This window comes from Egretta garzetta, unplaced genomic scaffold (assembly GCF_000687185.1).
Source record: "Egretta garzetta isolate BGI_Z169 unplaced genomic scaffold, ASM68718v1 scaffold370, whole genome shotgun sequence".
In the NCBI taxonomy this organism is placed as follows: domain Eukaryota; kingdom Metazoa; phylum Chordata; class Aves; order Pelecaniformes; family Ardeidae; genus Egretta; species Egretta garzetta.
Genome location: NW_009258292.1, coordinates 1,377,874 through 1,394,961, shown reverse-complemented (window position 1 = coordinate 1,394,961; position 17,088 = coordinate 1,377,874). Strand labels below are relative to the sequence as shown.

Here is a 17,088-nt window from a genome sequence, read left to right as displayed (position 1 = left end):
AATAAGTAGCAAATGCTGCAAGTCAGAAAGTGACTCAGTTTATCATTTCCCTTGCTGCTTTCAAACTTCCTTAAATTTCCTAATTTGCAGATGTTAATGATTTCACATGAACTGATAATGCAACTAACTTCCTTCCTGTTATGTTGGATGAACTAAGCATTAATAGTCACAAAATGTAAACTGATTATACAAAACTACATAAATACTCAGTAGTCATAGTACATGAATATCCTCATAGAAATACATCTCCTACACATAAGCACATTTTCATAAATAATGTGTTCTAGAAATAACAGCAGTGTTGTGTGGCTAATCCATGTTTAAAGTGCTTACAGCATGGCCACTTAATTCTGTCACGACCTGACTTGCTGTATCATTGCTTGCATCATTTATGACCTCTGCACCAGCCCAGTTTCTCCTCTGAGGAAGATCAATCCTTAGCATGCACTTGCAGACAGCCCAAAAGATTACATCTTGCACAGTTGTAGGCAAAGAAGTGGCAAGGAAAATATCAGATCCAAATTTCTGACCGACCTCACTGCCCAATTTTGGGTTGGTTTTGTTTGGTTCATCTTAGGGTACAGTATCATGGGTTAGGTGCAAAAGTGTCTGAATATTCAAAGTAAAAGAAAATATCTGAAGCATTTGCTGAATTCAGTAATGTCAAGTTCGCAAAAGACTTTGCAGTCATATAAATATGAGAGTTTAAGCCACAATGTTTGCTTTAACTTTCAGCAACTTTAGATGCGGCTCTGGGTCATGCTGGGCGTTAGCCACTTCCTAGTTTGTTTTACATTATATCTGGCATGCAGATATGTAATCTTCATGTAATAGATTCTTTTTGTTTCTTGCTGTTCTCAAATGCTTGTAGCAAGAGTAATTTGAATTAGCCCCTACCTTCCACTCCCAACACAGGCACAATAGCAGGAAGGTGAAGAATTCCCCAGGCTTCTTAGGAGTGAGGCAGGATCCTTAGTAGTTAGTCTGTTAGAGGAAGAAGTATTCTTAACCCTGCTTTCCTTGAACCAAAATATTTTTTTCTTTTTTTTTTTTTTCTTTTTGCTTGTGAATGTGGTCAGATCTACCAACAGCAAATTACTTCACAGACATTTCAAATTTTAAATGTCGTTGCTTTTCATAGAATCATAGAATCATAGAATCGCTTTGGTTGGAAAAGACCTTTAAGATCATCGAGTCCAACCGTTAACCTAACCCTGTCATCCCACCACTAAACCATATCCCTAAGCACCTCATCTATCCTTCTTTTAAATACCTCCAAGGATGGGGACTCGACCACCTCCCTGGGCAGCCCATTCCAGAGCCTGACAACCCTTTCAGTGAAGAAGTTTTTCCTAATATCTAACCTAAACCTGCCCTGGTGCAGCTTCAAACCATTCCCCCTCGTCCTATCATCTGTTACCAGGGAGAAAAGGCCGACCCCCACCTCCCTACAGCCTCCTTTCAGGTAGCTGTAGAGGGCGATCAGGTCTCCCCTCAGCCTCCTCTTCTCCAGACTAAACAACCCCAGTTCCCTCAGCCGTTCCTCGTATGACTTGTGCTCCAGACCCCTCACCAGCTTGGTTGCTCTCCTCTGGACATGCTCCAGCAATGCAACATCCTTCTTGTAGTGAGGGGCCCATCCACACTTCTCAGTCTTGCCCACCTTTGCCCAGTGATTCCCATGAGGAGGGCATCTTAATAATGTTTTCCATTTTAAAACCTTGAGGTTATGAATGAAAAAAACTATAGATAAGTTAAGCAAGTAATGGTGAAAGTAGAGTGCATGGGTGGCAGTGGCTTAGCTGCAGGATTTGGTCTTTAGAACCACATACCAAGTGTTGATGCAGTCCTTGCCAGCTTTCTCAGTACCTTGGGAATAGGGCTGGCAAGTTTCAAATCTTCTATTCATTAAAGGATTTAATTTGCTGATTTTATGTAGCCTAAAAAGAACACAGATAGTATAAATGTCAGTGTGGTCTGGAATTGCCTCTTCATCAAATATGCTCTACTTGGGTACCACCAGCCACCTCAGTGACCACTACAACCTTGCTTACCTTTTCGATAGCGCTATCCATTTTCGATGCAAAGTGTGTGTCAGTATGCCCAATTAATTTTGATGAAGGGATTTACATCCTGTTGTGGTGGCATGTTTGGACAGGTTCTGGGTAACCTGAGGGTGGTCTTACAGTGTCACCTGACCAGTACCTTCAGGCTGCCCAAACAGTGGCTGAACTAGTTTTAACTGATCCATTTTAAACTCTAGTCTGGATTAATTCACGAGGGCTCTGTGTGAACCAACTGGCGCAGCCACCCTTCCCCTCTTCTTGGGGTCTGGTTGCCTGTGCTCCCTCACTGGGTGGTGTGGGATGGGCCTGGTCAGGGAGGGCATGGCCCTGCTGGCACTATGGCTGCTGCCAGGTCCTGGACAAGACCAGGACTCTGACTGTTTTGGACCAGCTTCTTTCAGGACATATGAAATCTTTTTTTGTTTTGACTGTTTTTCTCTGACCACCTAAACCAGGCCCCACCTTCTCCTGGGAATAGCCATCTCAGCTGCTTGTGAACTGCCACGGTCTACAATGTGGTGTTTATGATAAGCCAGAAGTGATCTTGGTTTTGATTCATGTGCTTTTCTGTGGTTTATTCTAGTTCAGTATTGGTAATGTGGGTGGCTGAGACTCCCTCAAGAGTAGTCAGGGGTGGGCAGAGACCTCTTCAGTTCTCCCAAGACAGCCCCTTCCAGCACCAGAGCTTTTGGTCCACAGGTGTAGGGTGGTCTGCTGGAATGCCTTGCAGGTTGTGTTCCACGTTGTTGATGTAGATGTTGCTAGCCAATTCATGAATAGATTGTCATAAAGGAAAGGCAGAAAATTAATTCTACATGGTCTGAAAAATCTGTTAATGTCTAAGTTTAGTATTAAAGTTTGCAGCATTAGAAGGAGCTCTAAGAAAAACACCGGGCTATTAAAAGCTTCAGAAATGTTACCAACCTTTCATAAGAAAGGAGTAGACAGAACAATTGTGTTTCTATCCTTCAAGAAGTCGCCAAATATTCTATGAAGCTCTTTCGTAACATATTAACAAGGGCTGCTGTGAAGCACAGAGTTCTAAGAAATGCACAGCACAATTTTTCAAAACACTGTTTTAAATTAGGGTTACACTTTTTATCTTTTCATCTTCTGATCAAAGTAAATTCAAGTGTGTAGTGGATGATTTCATGGTTCCTTTTGGACTATTCCTTCAGCCTGTCTGGGTCCCTCTGGATGGCAACCCTCACCTTGAGCAAATCAGCTGGTCACCTCAATTTGATGTCATCTGCAGACATGATGACAATGCACTCCATCACCTCCTCCAGGTCACTGATAAAGACATTAAACCGGGTAGGTCCCAGGATAGACGCCTGTGGTGCCCCACTTGTCACAGGCATTTACCCTTGGTAAAACAATACTGACTGTTACCAGTGACATTCTTCTCCTTAAAGAAATTTGCTCCAAGAGGACTCATGCCACGAATTTCCCAGGTTGATAGGCCTGCAGTCCTCTGGGTTGGACTTTTGGCCTTTTTCTGAACATGGGTGCAACACCTTTCCTGAGTAAGTTGAAGTATGTTATCCCTTTCCAGGAAAGAACAGGAAAGAAATGAGGAGTTTTTATGGCATCTATTTAACAAGATCACAATGCCACCTCCTGAATGTCTTTGTATTGTCTTTATTATACTTTCCTATTCCCTTCCCTACAGAGAACCAATGAATAGTTCACAGCTTATGGGTAGGTTTTGGTGGATTAGAGCCAAACTATGCTTCACTCTGGCAATTTTTCCCAAGGAAAGATACCATGAAAGGATATATAAAATAGTGTAGTCTAGTACAACCCCATCACTCTCTCAACAAGTGATTGTCAGCATTTCAGCTCTGGCCACTGCTTCATATTGAGAGAAATGCAAAGATGGTTTGCATGTGTGTCCAGCATGAACTCAACCTCATTAGAAATTGTCCTCCTTGTTCTGATCTGCTGCAAAAAGCTTCCCAGGAGAGTCTTTGACCAAAAGGCAATCATTAACTTTGTCAAAGGCAATAAGTGTGCCAAGAGCTGTTTCCATCAAGCTACAGTACAAGCTGGACAGTTTGGGGGATCGCCCCTGGCTGCACAGGTAACTGGAAGGCTCCCCAGCACTGGAACATGTCCAGGAACAACTGTTCCCAGCACTGGTTTGGCCAGGATTTGCAAGCAATGCCCTGAACAAATCCTGGGCATAGTCCAGAGGTTAGCTCAGGTCAGGGCTAATTTCTAAAGGCAGTTTGCATGTGTCCACCTTATTTAAAGGTTTAATAAAATATACCTGGGCTCTTAAATGGCAGTTGGCCTCAGTGCAAGAAAGTAGTCCTGGGAGTGTCTAGTCTAATAATCAACTGTCTAGTATCATTATAAAACTAGATTAACAATCAAATAGCTGTTTTCAAATGTCTAGTATAGAAATCTGAGCCTTTGACCCTCAAAGTGAAAAACAATTTTACACTGAAGCATAAACCTGGTATGTCAGTGATTCCTCACCCAATTATAAAAAACATTGTGAGACCCCCAAAATCTGAATGTCAGAGATCAAAAGGAGCAGCAAGATATACGAGCTATCAAAATTAGTGGGGCTACTGATAAGATAAAATTTTTTTCTTGTGAATGGAAGTTCTCAAAGTCTATTTCTGTTAAGGGCGGAAATTGCCAAGCATTTTCTCTTTGAGTCTTAAGACCACTTTAGAAGTCATGGTGAGCTTCCAGCATTGCATCCTCAGGTAGGAACAAGTAGATGGTTCACCAACCAGCCATCTAAACTGGGGAGTCAGATGATAAGACTCTTTTGGGTATAACTCCAGATCAAGGCTGAGCCCTGTATGGAATTAGACTTTAACTGAAAATGGAAGTTTTGTCTGGGCTCTGCTATTATCTGCTCAGATTCTGACTTTCTTGCTGGAATATGCTTCTTTCCCAAAGAAAGGAGCCCAGAAATCAAATTATACCAGTAAAATAGTTTGTTGGTGTGCTCCTGATCTGTGTCAAGGGTATCAGGAGACAGCCCAGGAGATGAGGGTATTTGCCTCTTGTCTTATGTGCTGACCTCATGGTTTCTACTGACTACTTAGCTCTTACAAGGGCTTACAAGGGTTTACATTGTCTGCCCATTGCTACGCTTCATAAGGGATGCAGAAATTAGGTTTTTTGACAAGTACCGATAATGCTGTTATTCTGGAGAAATGTTACCTAATATTCTTTGCTTCTACAATGCCTTCACATGTGGAGCTACTATGGCAGTACATGATAAAGACTGGCTGTGCCCACGCTGGTATCTTCCCACACAGCTGAATCAAACATTGAAATGTAGTTTTTGGGTCCCATTTATAATACAAACAGTTCAAATAGTTCTTTAAAAAGAAAAATTCCCTTGATCCTTGCTTATGAAAGTAAAAGGGCGAGGGAGGCTGTATAAAATAAGAAGGCATTTGTCAAAAAGTTGGAACCCTCACCACAGAAGGAAAACAGGAAAACATGTGAATTCTGACAGGATAAATAGAAGAGTACGATAAGTGAGGCCAAAACCAGTTTTTATGGAACAACCTGTAAAAGGAATTAAAGAAATCTAGAAATAGATCATTTCCCAGGAAAGATATCTTGTCAGAAAGGGTTGAGCATGTAGATGATTAAAGTAAATTAAAAGATTTGTTAAAGGAGGTAAGGTGTCAGCAGAAAGTATCAGTGAATATTTGGTACTAGAGATGCCCTTAAGGATGTTGCCATGTTAGGACTTTTCTTCAAGAGGAACGAGGGAAGATCACACCCAAAATGAAGTGCCAGTCAAAGGGGTTAGAGAGAAAAATCAACACTGCATCATTAGACCAGGAGAAAAGTCTAAGCTGCCCTGAGATAAGAGGAGGATCCTCACCTGGATAAATACTTACAAGTAGTTTGAGATAATGGAAACCAAAGATGACTGTGAGGAAGTTCAATAACCAGATAATAGCGAGTGACTGAATGGTAAATTGGCAGAAGAAATGCCAATTTCATGTACGATGTACAAAAATGTAAATTTGCACACATGACAAGGAAAAATCCTAACGTGCTGATGTGATAGATTGGCTGGCTGGACATTTTACTCTGATTTGGTGTGGCCTTTATGCCTGTATATTGTTGTTGCTATATGATACATTTCCAAAGATTTTTCTGTCTGGTCTAAAAATTATTGACTTGGGAGGCTGCATCATGTGAGCATGACAGAACTCCACCTGTCCTCTGGGACAGAGAACACACCACCAGCAGGACAGAATCTCTTCTGAAACCACTTATGCTGATAAATCGCATGAGCAGTTCAGTGTAGGGATCTGGCAAAGTAAGAGTGTAAAGAAACGCAGCAACCTAGCATTGGAAAGAGTAACCACTTGTGAGTTAATAAAAGTGTTAGCAGAACCTGGCCCAGTGTTATTAGGATGAGAAGAGAACATTAAAGGCTGATATGATAACAGTTTTCTAAGGCTGACTTAGGGAGATTGGCTGTTATTCACATCTCTTTAGAAATGGTTCCCTTATGTTTATCACTTATCTGAAAAGGCTGTTACTAGTCCTTTCAGAAGTGCTCCATCCATAGAAAGGAATTTATGGCAAGGTAAGGCCACATCAGACACCCGTGACCAACAACAGAAATAGAAATATTTTTCTGAAAACCTTTGGTGGAGCTTTTATGTTTTCCAGGAGTGAAGCTGTAATAACAGAGGTTGGGTATACACTTCCCGTAGAAAATGAAAGAAGAAAAAACAGCTGGTCCAAACCTAATATACCCATCCTCCAAGATGAACGATTGCACTGTGCACAAGGGTCCGGTCTTTTTCAAATAGAAATATAAGTCTGTGCTTGTCTCAAAGTTTCAGCATTAGCTATAGCAGAGAATTAGATATTTCCAGAGAACATGTGTAGTTGTTGCCTTGTGCAGATATGATACTTCTTCATAAGTCTGAGAACCCTCCGATGTTCAGAATAATCTAGGCCTCCTCTAGCTGCTTTCTTCAGCTGCATCTCACCTCATACTGGGAACTGTAAATGCTATTGGAAAAGTCCAAACCTTGAAAAGGACAAAAGTTCTCACCAGATTAGTCCCTTTCCCTTCTGATAATGATCGGCATAATTCTCAAATTTGTTGGTCTGCAGTATCATTGGATCAGAAGTTGAGAAACATGTTTCTACATCTATATAAAATGAGCGCATTATCAAAATGGGTTACATTCCTCCACAATACGAAGTCCTAAGCACCCTCCTTTTGCTACTACACCTCGGTGCTTTCTCCTTTGAATAAGAATCAACAATTTATGATGCTTTCTGACTGCTAAGACTAGTACTCCTCTTAGGATTCATGGGAGACAAATGACCTTCCAGTCAGCGAAACAGAAAATTAAGAACTGGCTCTAAAGGACATTACTCCTTTTCCTACCTCAGAGGGAACACCAAAACACATGAATTACCTGAGGTCCTCATCTTTTCCAGTACTGGGCTTTCCTATGCTTCCCCAAGCCCTAACCCTAAAGCTATATATTAGGTGGAGAATGCATCAGGAAATGAAAAAGAAGTGCTGGCTCAAGCTGACAGCTCAGCACTGAAAAGAAATGAGATCCCTCTGAGTCAAGCCCTATTCCCAAGTGGAAGAGGCATGTGTTATGCAGTAGTTCTCTAGGCAACAGTACCAGTACGTAGTATGTCTCCAGCTCTCCCAGTTGCTTTAAGTGTACAAATGAGTACCACTGTTTCACAACAGGGACTTAGAAAGGCTCACCAGCTTTGACAAGAGCTATTTCAAGAAATATTTAGAGAAATATTTAGGTTGGAATGTACCTCTGAAGGTCATTGAGTCCAACCTCACACTTAAAGCAGAGCCAGCCCCAATGTCAGATTCAGTTGCTTGTCCAGTTGTGTTGTGAGTATCTCTGAGGATGGAGATTTCACAGCCTCTCTGGACACCCGTTCCAGAGACCATCCAACCTGTCTCACCTGTAAATCATTCTTTCTCCTTATATCAAATTGGACTTTCTCTTGCTGAAACTTGTGACTGTTACCTCTCATCCTCACACTGTGCAACTCCCCGACAAGTCTGTCTTCTCTTCATTACACGCAGTGGAAGACAGCGGTAGATCCCCTTAGCTTTTATTCTCCAGGCTGAAAAATCCCAGTTCCTTCAGACCCCCATAATCATCTTGGTGCCCCGCTGCTGAACTTACCCAGTTTGTCAATGCCTTTCTTGTACTAGGAGGCTGAAATCTGGACATGGAACTGCATGTGCAGACTCCTGAGTACTGAGTAGAGGGAATAATCACCTGCTGGGTCCACTCCTCCCAGTATAGCCCAGTATGTGTATATTTTTCATTACCATAAAGAAGCACTTCTGATTTGTGTTCAGTTTGTTGCCCACCAGGACCTCAGACCCTTTTCTTCAGATCTGACAGTCTCTAAGATACATGCAGTTAGTTTTTCCCAGGTATTTGGCTTTGCATTTGCTTCAGGGGGTTCCTATCAACCCGTATCTTAAGCCTGCCAAGAGCCCTCTGAAGAGCAGGCCAGCCCTCCAGTATATCAGGCAGTGTCCCCAGTTTGCTGTCATCTGCAGCCTGGCTGAGGCTGCATTTTATCCCGTTGTCCAAGTTACTGTTAGTGCTAAATGCTACGAGTCCCAGCACTGATCCTTGAGGGGCGTTGCTCGTAACCAGTCACTGTATTCAACAACAGCCTGGGCTGTTTTCCCAATACTGTGTCCTAACCCTATGGCTCTGAGAAATTGTTGTCCACCTGAGTAGAGTAAAGGCCTCTGTTCAAACAAAAGGACACAGAGATTAACTGAGTCATGCACTCAATATTTTAAAATACTAAGAAGTTAAAGAGGAATGAAAGTAGTAAAAAGGCAAGTGAGCAGCAAGAATGCAAAGAGCTAGATACCTACAGAAGAAAATTCTGGGCTGATATCAAGTTAATGGTGGCTGATCTCTTAACCTGTAACACCTGAAGCTCTACGATTAGTTAGGGTTTTAGACACACTCTTGTCCTTTGAGATTCCTGTTGATTACAGGCCACCATTCAATGTGTCAGTCTGTTTTCAGTCCTATTCTTAATTTGTTTTAGTTGCCCATGTGTACTTTAAGAGATCTGAGGAAACTTCAAGTATGAACAGGCCCATTATTGACAGTAGAATAATGACATTCAGGCACCAGACTTTTTTTTTTTTAATTTTTTTTTTCATCTCAATAAATTCATTCTTATTCTTTTGAGTATGAGGCAAAGACATTATTTTTCCTTGAAAAATTAAAATGTAACTAAAACTTCTTGACTTAAATATTTCAATCATACTCACAAAATGGAAGATATCCAATAAGTAGAAGTTACCCAAACAGTTAAAATCAGCCAAAATAAAAAGAAAATACAATGGCATTTAAAAAAAATTACACGTGAGGTATCATCCTCTCTTGGGTTGTGGCACTGTTTTTGCCAAGAAAACAAAGAAAGTGAAGAAACCCTATATATTATTTGACTTTCCACAACAATATATAGGTGCTTGAGCTAAGAAATGCACTTTCAAATTCCTCAGTTTTTCTTGGTTATTTCAGTATGTCAGTAACTAATAATATCTCTTCATTTTCAGATGTTTTTGGCTGAATTTTGCTCTCCATCAGCTGAAAGGAAAATAAAAACTTCCATTAGTTTTATAAACAAGATTAGGCAAGCCTCTACTTACTTATGCACAATTCTGAGAGCATTTCAACTTCTGTTGCATATTTAATAGAAATAATTCACTTCTTTGTTTCTTAGATGTTAAGCTTTCCTTAGTTGGACACAAGAGTGAAATTTCAGGAGCTTTGTAATGCTGACACATGATTTTTCACTGGCCTGGAAGTGAACAGGCAGAACACGTGCTTTTCTCCATAGCACCACACAGCTTACCGCAAATCATCTCAAACGAATTCATACACAAGGCTTAACTTTGCTAAGGTGTGAAAGTAGATGAGTATGCATTGGTCTGAAGTTTAGCTAATTGAACAGACCATGAGAAATTGCTAGACATAACATGATAAACTGCTGGGCAAGAAAAGGGCACAGGTGAGCTGCTGTGTATGACCACCACGGTCTGTCCTGTTACCTTACAAAATCCTATTTTGAACTGTTTTCTGTGTCACCTTTCTTTCTATGCTGTGTATCTAATTTGCTAGCAAACCTCGTTGAAGCTGGATCAGTGGGTGAGTAGGAGAGACCTGCACATGGAGAGACCAAAGGTGAGATCTGGTGACCTGACTGGGGGACCCAGGGTCCAGACACAGAGATAAGATGTGAGGAACTTGCAAACTCATGGCTGTTGTGAATGAAGAGTGAGGGAATATGCATGTCTCACTGGCAAGCTTCAGACCTGCTCAGCCGGAGAGGAGCAGGAGGACGGGGATGTCTGCGACCCCAGCAAAGGCACCTGCGCTGGTCTTTGTGGCTGGTTGCATTAGTGTCCTCTGTGTGTGTTTTTGTACATGTACGTGCCTCATGCTGGCAAAACATATAGCCCTTGTTGCTGTCTGGACCTACCAATGGGAGCATCAGCCCCTGCACCTGTGAGTCTAGAACAGGAGAAAACTCCTGGTTCTGGAAGAGCACTGCATTTGACTTCCTATGGCAAAGAGAACAGTTATCCTCTGTGTTAAGTTCCTTATAATTTAAAAAATACCTGCAATAGAGTCTTGTATGTATTTCATAGAATCACAGGATCATCGAATAGAATCATTAGCGAGCTCAACTGTACATCTCCACTACTAAACCATGTCCCTAAGCACCTCATCTACCCATATTTTAAATAACTCCAGGGATGGGGACTCAACCACTTCCCTGGGCAGCCTGTTCCATCACCTGATAGCCTGTTCAGTGAAGAAATTTTGCCCAATATCTAATCTAAACTTCCCCTGGCGCAGCTTGAGGTCATTTCCTCTCCTCTTATTGCTAGTTACTTGGGAGAAGAGACCAGCACCCACCTCACTACAGCCTTCTGTCAGGCAGTTGTAGAGGGTGATAAGGTCTCCCCTCAGCCTTCTCTTCTCCAGGCTAAACAACCCCAGTTCCCTCAGCCGCTCCTCACAAGACTTGTGCTCCAGACCCCTCACCAGCTTCATTGCCCTTCTCTGGACATGCTCCAGGGCCTCAATGTCCTTCTTGTAGTGAGGGGCCCAAAATAGAACACAGTATTTGTGCTGTTGGGCTTCTTGGACACCTGGGCACACTGCTGGCTCATATTCAGCCAGCTTTCAACCAGTACCGCCAGGTCTTTTTCCACCACACAGCTCTCCAGCCACTCTTCCCCAAGCCTGTAGCATTGCATGGGGTTGTTGTGACCCAAGTGCAGGACCCGGCACTTGGCCTTGTTGAACCTCATACAATTGGCCACAATCCACCGATCCAGCTTGGCAAGGTCCCTCTGTAGAGCCTTCCTACCCTCAAGCAGATCAACACTTCCACCCAGCTTAGTGTCACCTGCAAACTTGCTGAGGGTGCACTCAGTCCCCTTGCCCAGGTTGTTGATAATGATGTTAAACAGAACTGGTCCCAACACTGAGTCCTGGGGACACCACTTGTGACTGCCTGGCAACCGGATTTAACTCCGTTCATCACGACCCTTTGGGGCTGGCCATCCCACCACTTTTTTGCCCATCAAAGAGTATGCCTGTCCAGGCCATTAGCAGCCAGTTTCTCCAGGGGAATGCTATGGGAAATGGTGTCAAAGGCTTTACTAAAGTCCAGGTACACTCCATCCTTTGCCACTATGGTTCCCCCTGCATCCAGTAAAGGATGGAGATTCTCCTTGGCTCTCCTTTTGTTGTTAATGTATTTATAGAAACTTTTTTTATTATCTTTCACAGAATTGTCCAGTTTAAGTTCTAGTTGGGCTTTAGCCCTTCTAATTTTCTGTCTTCATGACCTTACAACATCCTTGTAGTCCTCCTGAGATGTCTTCCCCTTCTTCCAAAGCTCATAGACTTCCCTCTTTTTTCTGAGATCAGCCAAAGCTCTCTGTTCAGCCAGGCTGGCTTTCTTCCCCTCTGGCTCATCTTTCAGCACACAGGGATGGCCTGCTCTTATGTCTCCAGGATTTCCTTCTTGAAGAGCATCCAGCTTTCTTGGGCTCCTTTGCCCTTCAGGACTGCCTCCCAAGGGACTTTGTCAACCACTCTTCTGCACAGTCCAAAGTCTGCCCTCCAGAAGTCCAAGGTGGCAGTTCTGCTGACCCCGCTCCTTACTCCTCCAAGAATCGAGAATTCTATCTTTTCGGGATTGCTGTGCCCCAGCCATCCTCCAACCATCACATCATGCACAAGGCCTTCTCTGTGCGCAAACAACAGGTCCAGCAGAGTGCCTTTCCTAGTTGGTTCACTCACCAGCTGTGCTGGGAAGTTATCTTCTGCACACTCCAGGAACCTCCTAGACTGTTTTCTTTCTGCTGTATTGTACCTCCAGCAGACACCTGGTAAATTGAAGTCCTCCACAAGAACAAGGGCTAGAGATCATAGGACTTCTACCAGTTGCTTGTAGAATATTTCCTCTGTCTCTTCTTCCTGGTTGGGTGGTCTATAACAAACTTCCACCATGATATCTGCCTTGTTGGCCTTTCTCCTGATTTTTACCCATGAACACTCAACCGTCGCATCACCATCATTGAGCTCAAGGCAATCAAAACACTCTCTATCATACAGGGCTATCCCACTTCCTTGCCTATCCCACCTGAAGAGTTTATAGCCATCCATGGCAGCACTCCAGTTATGTGAGTTGTCCCACCACATTTCTGTGATGGCAACTGTATCATAGTTTTCCTGCTGCATGATGGCTTCTAATTCCTCCTGTTTGTTGCCCATGCTGTGAGCGTTGGTATAGGTGCGCTTCAGTTGGGCTATTGATCCTGCCACTCTTCTGAGAGGAGAGGTCTTAATTCCTAAGTGACTAATTGCAGTTGTTACTAGCCCATCAATAACCTCTGCATCTTTGCAGCCACTTGGATTACTATCTGCCACTTCCTCTGAGGTGACAGACCTCACTAGAACACTGTCCCTCACACATTGGTGTGCCATCCCCAACCATGTATTTCACACATTTAAGTTAAAATAGGAAGAGAACATACCTCTGGGTTTGTATCACAAAATTCTTGTAATGCATTTTTTGGCTCTGGGATTTGTGAAAATGCTGCTTTCCAGCAGCCGGTCCTGGAGATCAAAAGGGTGGAATAGAAAAGAAAAATCAAGTAACCGTCTGTGTCGAAACCATTGCATCCTTGAACCAGCTCTTATCTTCCTCTTCCAGGATAGAAGAGAAATGAAGACCATACATCAGCTCAGCAACAGAATGAACACATATCAGGAAAACACTAAGATTTTGGATGGTAATAGCTTCATTTTTGGTTTAAGGTTCACTAGTAATGATTTTCTTCTTTAAAAGGAAACACAACTCCCAATTGTCATGCTCTTTAAGTCACTACAGCCAGTGAAAAATGGATGTAAACATTTTAACAAGTTGGAAGGACAGTATCTTCTCTGACTTACTGTATATTTCTGTGGAAAGTGCATGATATGGCACAATAACCTTTTCCTTTCTTTTTTACTTCCACAGTTTATTTCAATAAGCAAGCTGCGTACTCATGTGCTTTCAGATACATTCAGTTGGGACAATGCTAGTGAACGTTGCCAAATCTTTTCTGATAAGTGCAATCAACCTGTGTGTTTGTAATAAATTCAGCAGTTCAAGAAAGCAGAAAACCTATTGCATAGACAGTCTACATTGCAGATATTCAGAGCAGCTGTACTGTTAATAGGAGTAATTGCATATAATTGTTCTCCTTGCCATGTTGACAGAAGAGGCCCTGCAAAAAGTTGTGTGGATCAGCCAGGGAGGGACTTTGGGCATCACCATTATCATACCTGCCTCAGGATCATTTATCTGGATTAATTTCTACCTCAGTGTGAGTGAAAAAATTTTATCTATCCTACAGAGACACCTCTACCTTATTTGTTTAAGAACTGAGCATTTCACACACCCACACAAAATGAAATAAATGCATAAGTTAAGTTTACCTTTTGCAGAAGAAAACTGTGGCAATAGTCACTAAGAGTGTTGCAACTGCTACCACAAGTAAAATCCATACTGAAAAAGAAATAATTTCTTCATTTCCTGAAAGAGAAACAGTCATAAAGTATTATTTTTAATAAACAGGAAGAGATGCACAGCTCGGTCAAACATTTACTTTGTTGACCAACTGGTGGCTGTCAGTCTGAAAGGTTTCTCTTGGAATAAAAATCAGCTCTTTTAATCTAGCACCTCAGCAGTAATGTCTGCTGGGAGGCTTTAACACTGATCCTGTTTGTCCATCCCCTGTAGTAAACAGGTACACACTTCAGCTGCAAATGCATAGCTTCTTATATTTATTTTCAATGTCAGAGTGTTGAGAGATGCATTAATTCTCTTCCTCCTCTTCTTCTTGGTATGTGGAGGGAGACAAAATGTTTCCCAAGCCTTTACATATCTGTGTGTCCGTGGATGTGCAGCAATGTGTGAGGTGGACAGGATGTTGCTGGGGGAAGAGTAGCCCAAGGCATGGATTTTCATTCTTACCAAACTCTACAGATGCACTCCACTCCCCCCAGGCTGAGCTCACGAGGCAGGAGGTGCCAGCTGTTCTCATTTTCAAGAGGTACTTTTTTTTTGTATGGGGTCTTTGAAATGTGTGATTCTTCCCTCTTTCCTAAGAACAAAGCAAAACTGAGTTGTTTTTCTTTGTTACATGGCTAGGTGTTCATAATATGCAAGTGCCACCTACCAGCAAATCTTTTACAAGGCTAGGAGAGCACTGCTTATTAAAGGAGACTGCTGTTACAAAGCAAAAAAGAAACTTATGCATGCTTGTTATGTAGATAATATGTACATATCTGTGTAACTCCTTTAAAAAATAACTTGTCACTCAGTAAAATTCTTTACGTTTAGAAGCATTTTGTCTTTTAAACTATATCCTGTAATTTCTTATGATATGGTCTGATCTATTGATAATTGCCCTTGGCACATTGACAGAGGCAGAAAAACATCTTGAATTGTCTCACTTCAGTACTGCTAGAATTAAGTGATTTGAGGAATAAATTGTCTGTATGCACCTCACCTTCCTCAGTCTTTGCATTATGACTTTTCAGGAAAAGCATGGCTTTCCAGCCAAACTTGTAAAACAAGTAGAAGACTGCGATACTTAGTATTACTACAATTTACTGAAACGTGCTTGCTCTTGGATACCTTTGGGACAGAGGTGGGATGTGCAAGCTGCACTGATTAGAAAGAGGTGCAGCATACCTGGAGGACAGCCTCCATCCCAAAGGATCCCAAAGGACTTTTGTGGTCTTTGTTTCTCATAAACAAAATTCAGTTCCTAGGAGGTGTTTCCTCTCTACCTCTTTTCTCTGCTGTCACTGATGTGTAACTTCAAATTCTGATCAAAATATTTGAGGGTGAGAGTGGACAATATAATGTAAAATGGAAGGGTTTTCAAAATACTTATGGAATAGTAATAAAGTTCTGCCCTTGAATGTGTAATAAATGACATATGTCATGATGATTTAGCAGTTTGACACATTCATGACATTTACAAATAAGGATCCTGTAAAGCATAGGACATCGAACACATACTGGTTTAAAGGCATTGGCATACTATTTACTTTTCACAAATGACTACGAAACCAACATGTATTGCTGATTAATAGAACAAGTAGACTTACTTGTATAGAAGTATACGTGGGTTTTCCGTCAGCATTAGCCTGTAAATTAAGAAAAAAACCCTTTATTTTTATGATTGCTTGGTTTGTGTTTAGATAATGTCATTTTTATCTACTGTCCCCTTTTTCTGCATCACTCTTTTTTATCTAGTTGACAGTTTTTCAGAAGAACTAGTAATTTATCTAAAATCTAGAATCTAATATTTAATTCGTCTACAATGCCAAGTTTATGTAGTAAATAATTCTGTTACGGAAAAGTATTTTTTTTTTCCTTACCACTAGAGTTGAGAAATACATTTTATTTCAGATTGGCGATTAAACTGAAACACAAGCAAACCAGACCTAAATGAAAACTGTAACTTCAGTCTTACACACACCAGGAGAAAAAGAGAATTAAAAATCTGTGAAGTACACTTTTTAGTTTACATCTAGTGTTTCTATTTTACAATAAATATCATTATAGTTAATTGCAAATACTATGTAAATATTGTTTCCTTTTCCCTCAGATGAAAATATTCAGGACTGACATGGATTCACAGATATTTTAGGCTGCAATGCAACTACATTTTTGATAGCTAGAATAAAATTCACTCATGTCGTCTGAATAGCCATAATGACTACCATGCAATGTAGCAACCATATACAACTAATGACTACAGACTGTATCATCTCCATCAGCCTGCCAATTATGTATTTTTAATTATTTTGCATTCTGTTTTACTCCATTTTAAAACAAAATGAAATTAATCACAGAATCACAGAATCGCAAGGGTTGGAAGGGACCTCGGGAGATCATCTAGTCCAACCCCCCTGCTAAAGCAGGCTCACCTAGAGCATTCTACACAGGACTTCATCCAGGCACGCCTTGAATATCTCCAGAGAAGGAGACTCCACAATCTCCCTGGGCAGCCTGTTCCAGTGCTCTGTCACCCTTAGAGTAAAGAAGTTTTTCCTCATATTCAACTGAAACCTCTTATGTTTCAGTTTGCACCCGTTGCCCCTTGTCCTGCTGCTGGACACCACTGCAGACAGACTGCTTCCATCCTCGTGACTTCCACCCTTAAGATATTTGTATGTGTTGATGAGGTCCCCTCTCAGTCTTCTCTTCTTCAGGCTGAACAAGCCCAACTCTCTCAGCCTTTCCTCGTACGGGAGGTGCTCCAGTCCCTTAATCATCCTAGTTGCTCTCCTCTGGACTCTTTCTAGGAGTTCCTCATCTTTCTTGAACTGGGGAGCCCAGAACTGGACACAGTACTCCAGGTGGGGTCTCACCAGGGCAGAGTAGAGGGGGAGGAGAACCT

General features: G+C 41.8%; 1 protein-coding gene across 1 annotated transcript in view; it reads right to left on the bottom strand.

Moving 5' to 3' along the window:
* Positions 1-9,234: 9,234 nt before the first annotated feature.
* LOC104125118 (granulocyte-macrophage colony-stimulating factor receptor subunit alpha-like) overlaps positions 9,235-17,088 on the bottom strand; it is a 20,268-nt gene continuing 12,414 nt past the window's right edge. Inside the window, 5 exon segments of the mRNA XM_035892960.1 lie at positions 9,235-9,691; positions 13,162-13,243; positions 14,108-14,204; positions 14,646-14,775; positions 15,791-15,829. Coding sequence (XP_035748853.1) covers positions 9,617-9,691; positions 13,162-13,243; positions 14,108-14,204; positions 14,646-14,775; positions 15,791-15,829 — 423 coding nt within the window. The 3' untranslated portion in view covers positions 9,235-9,616.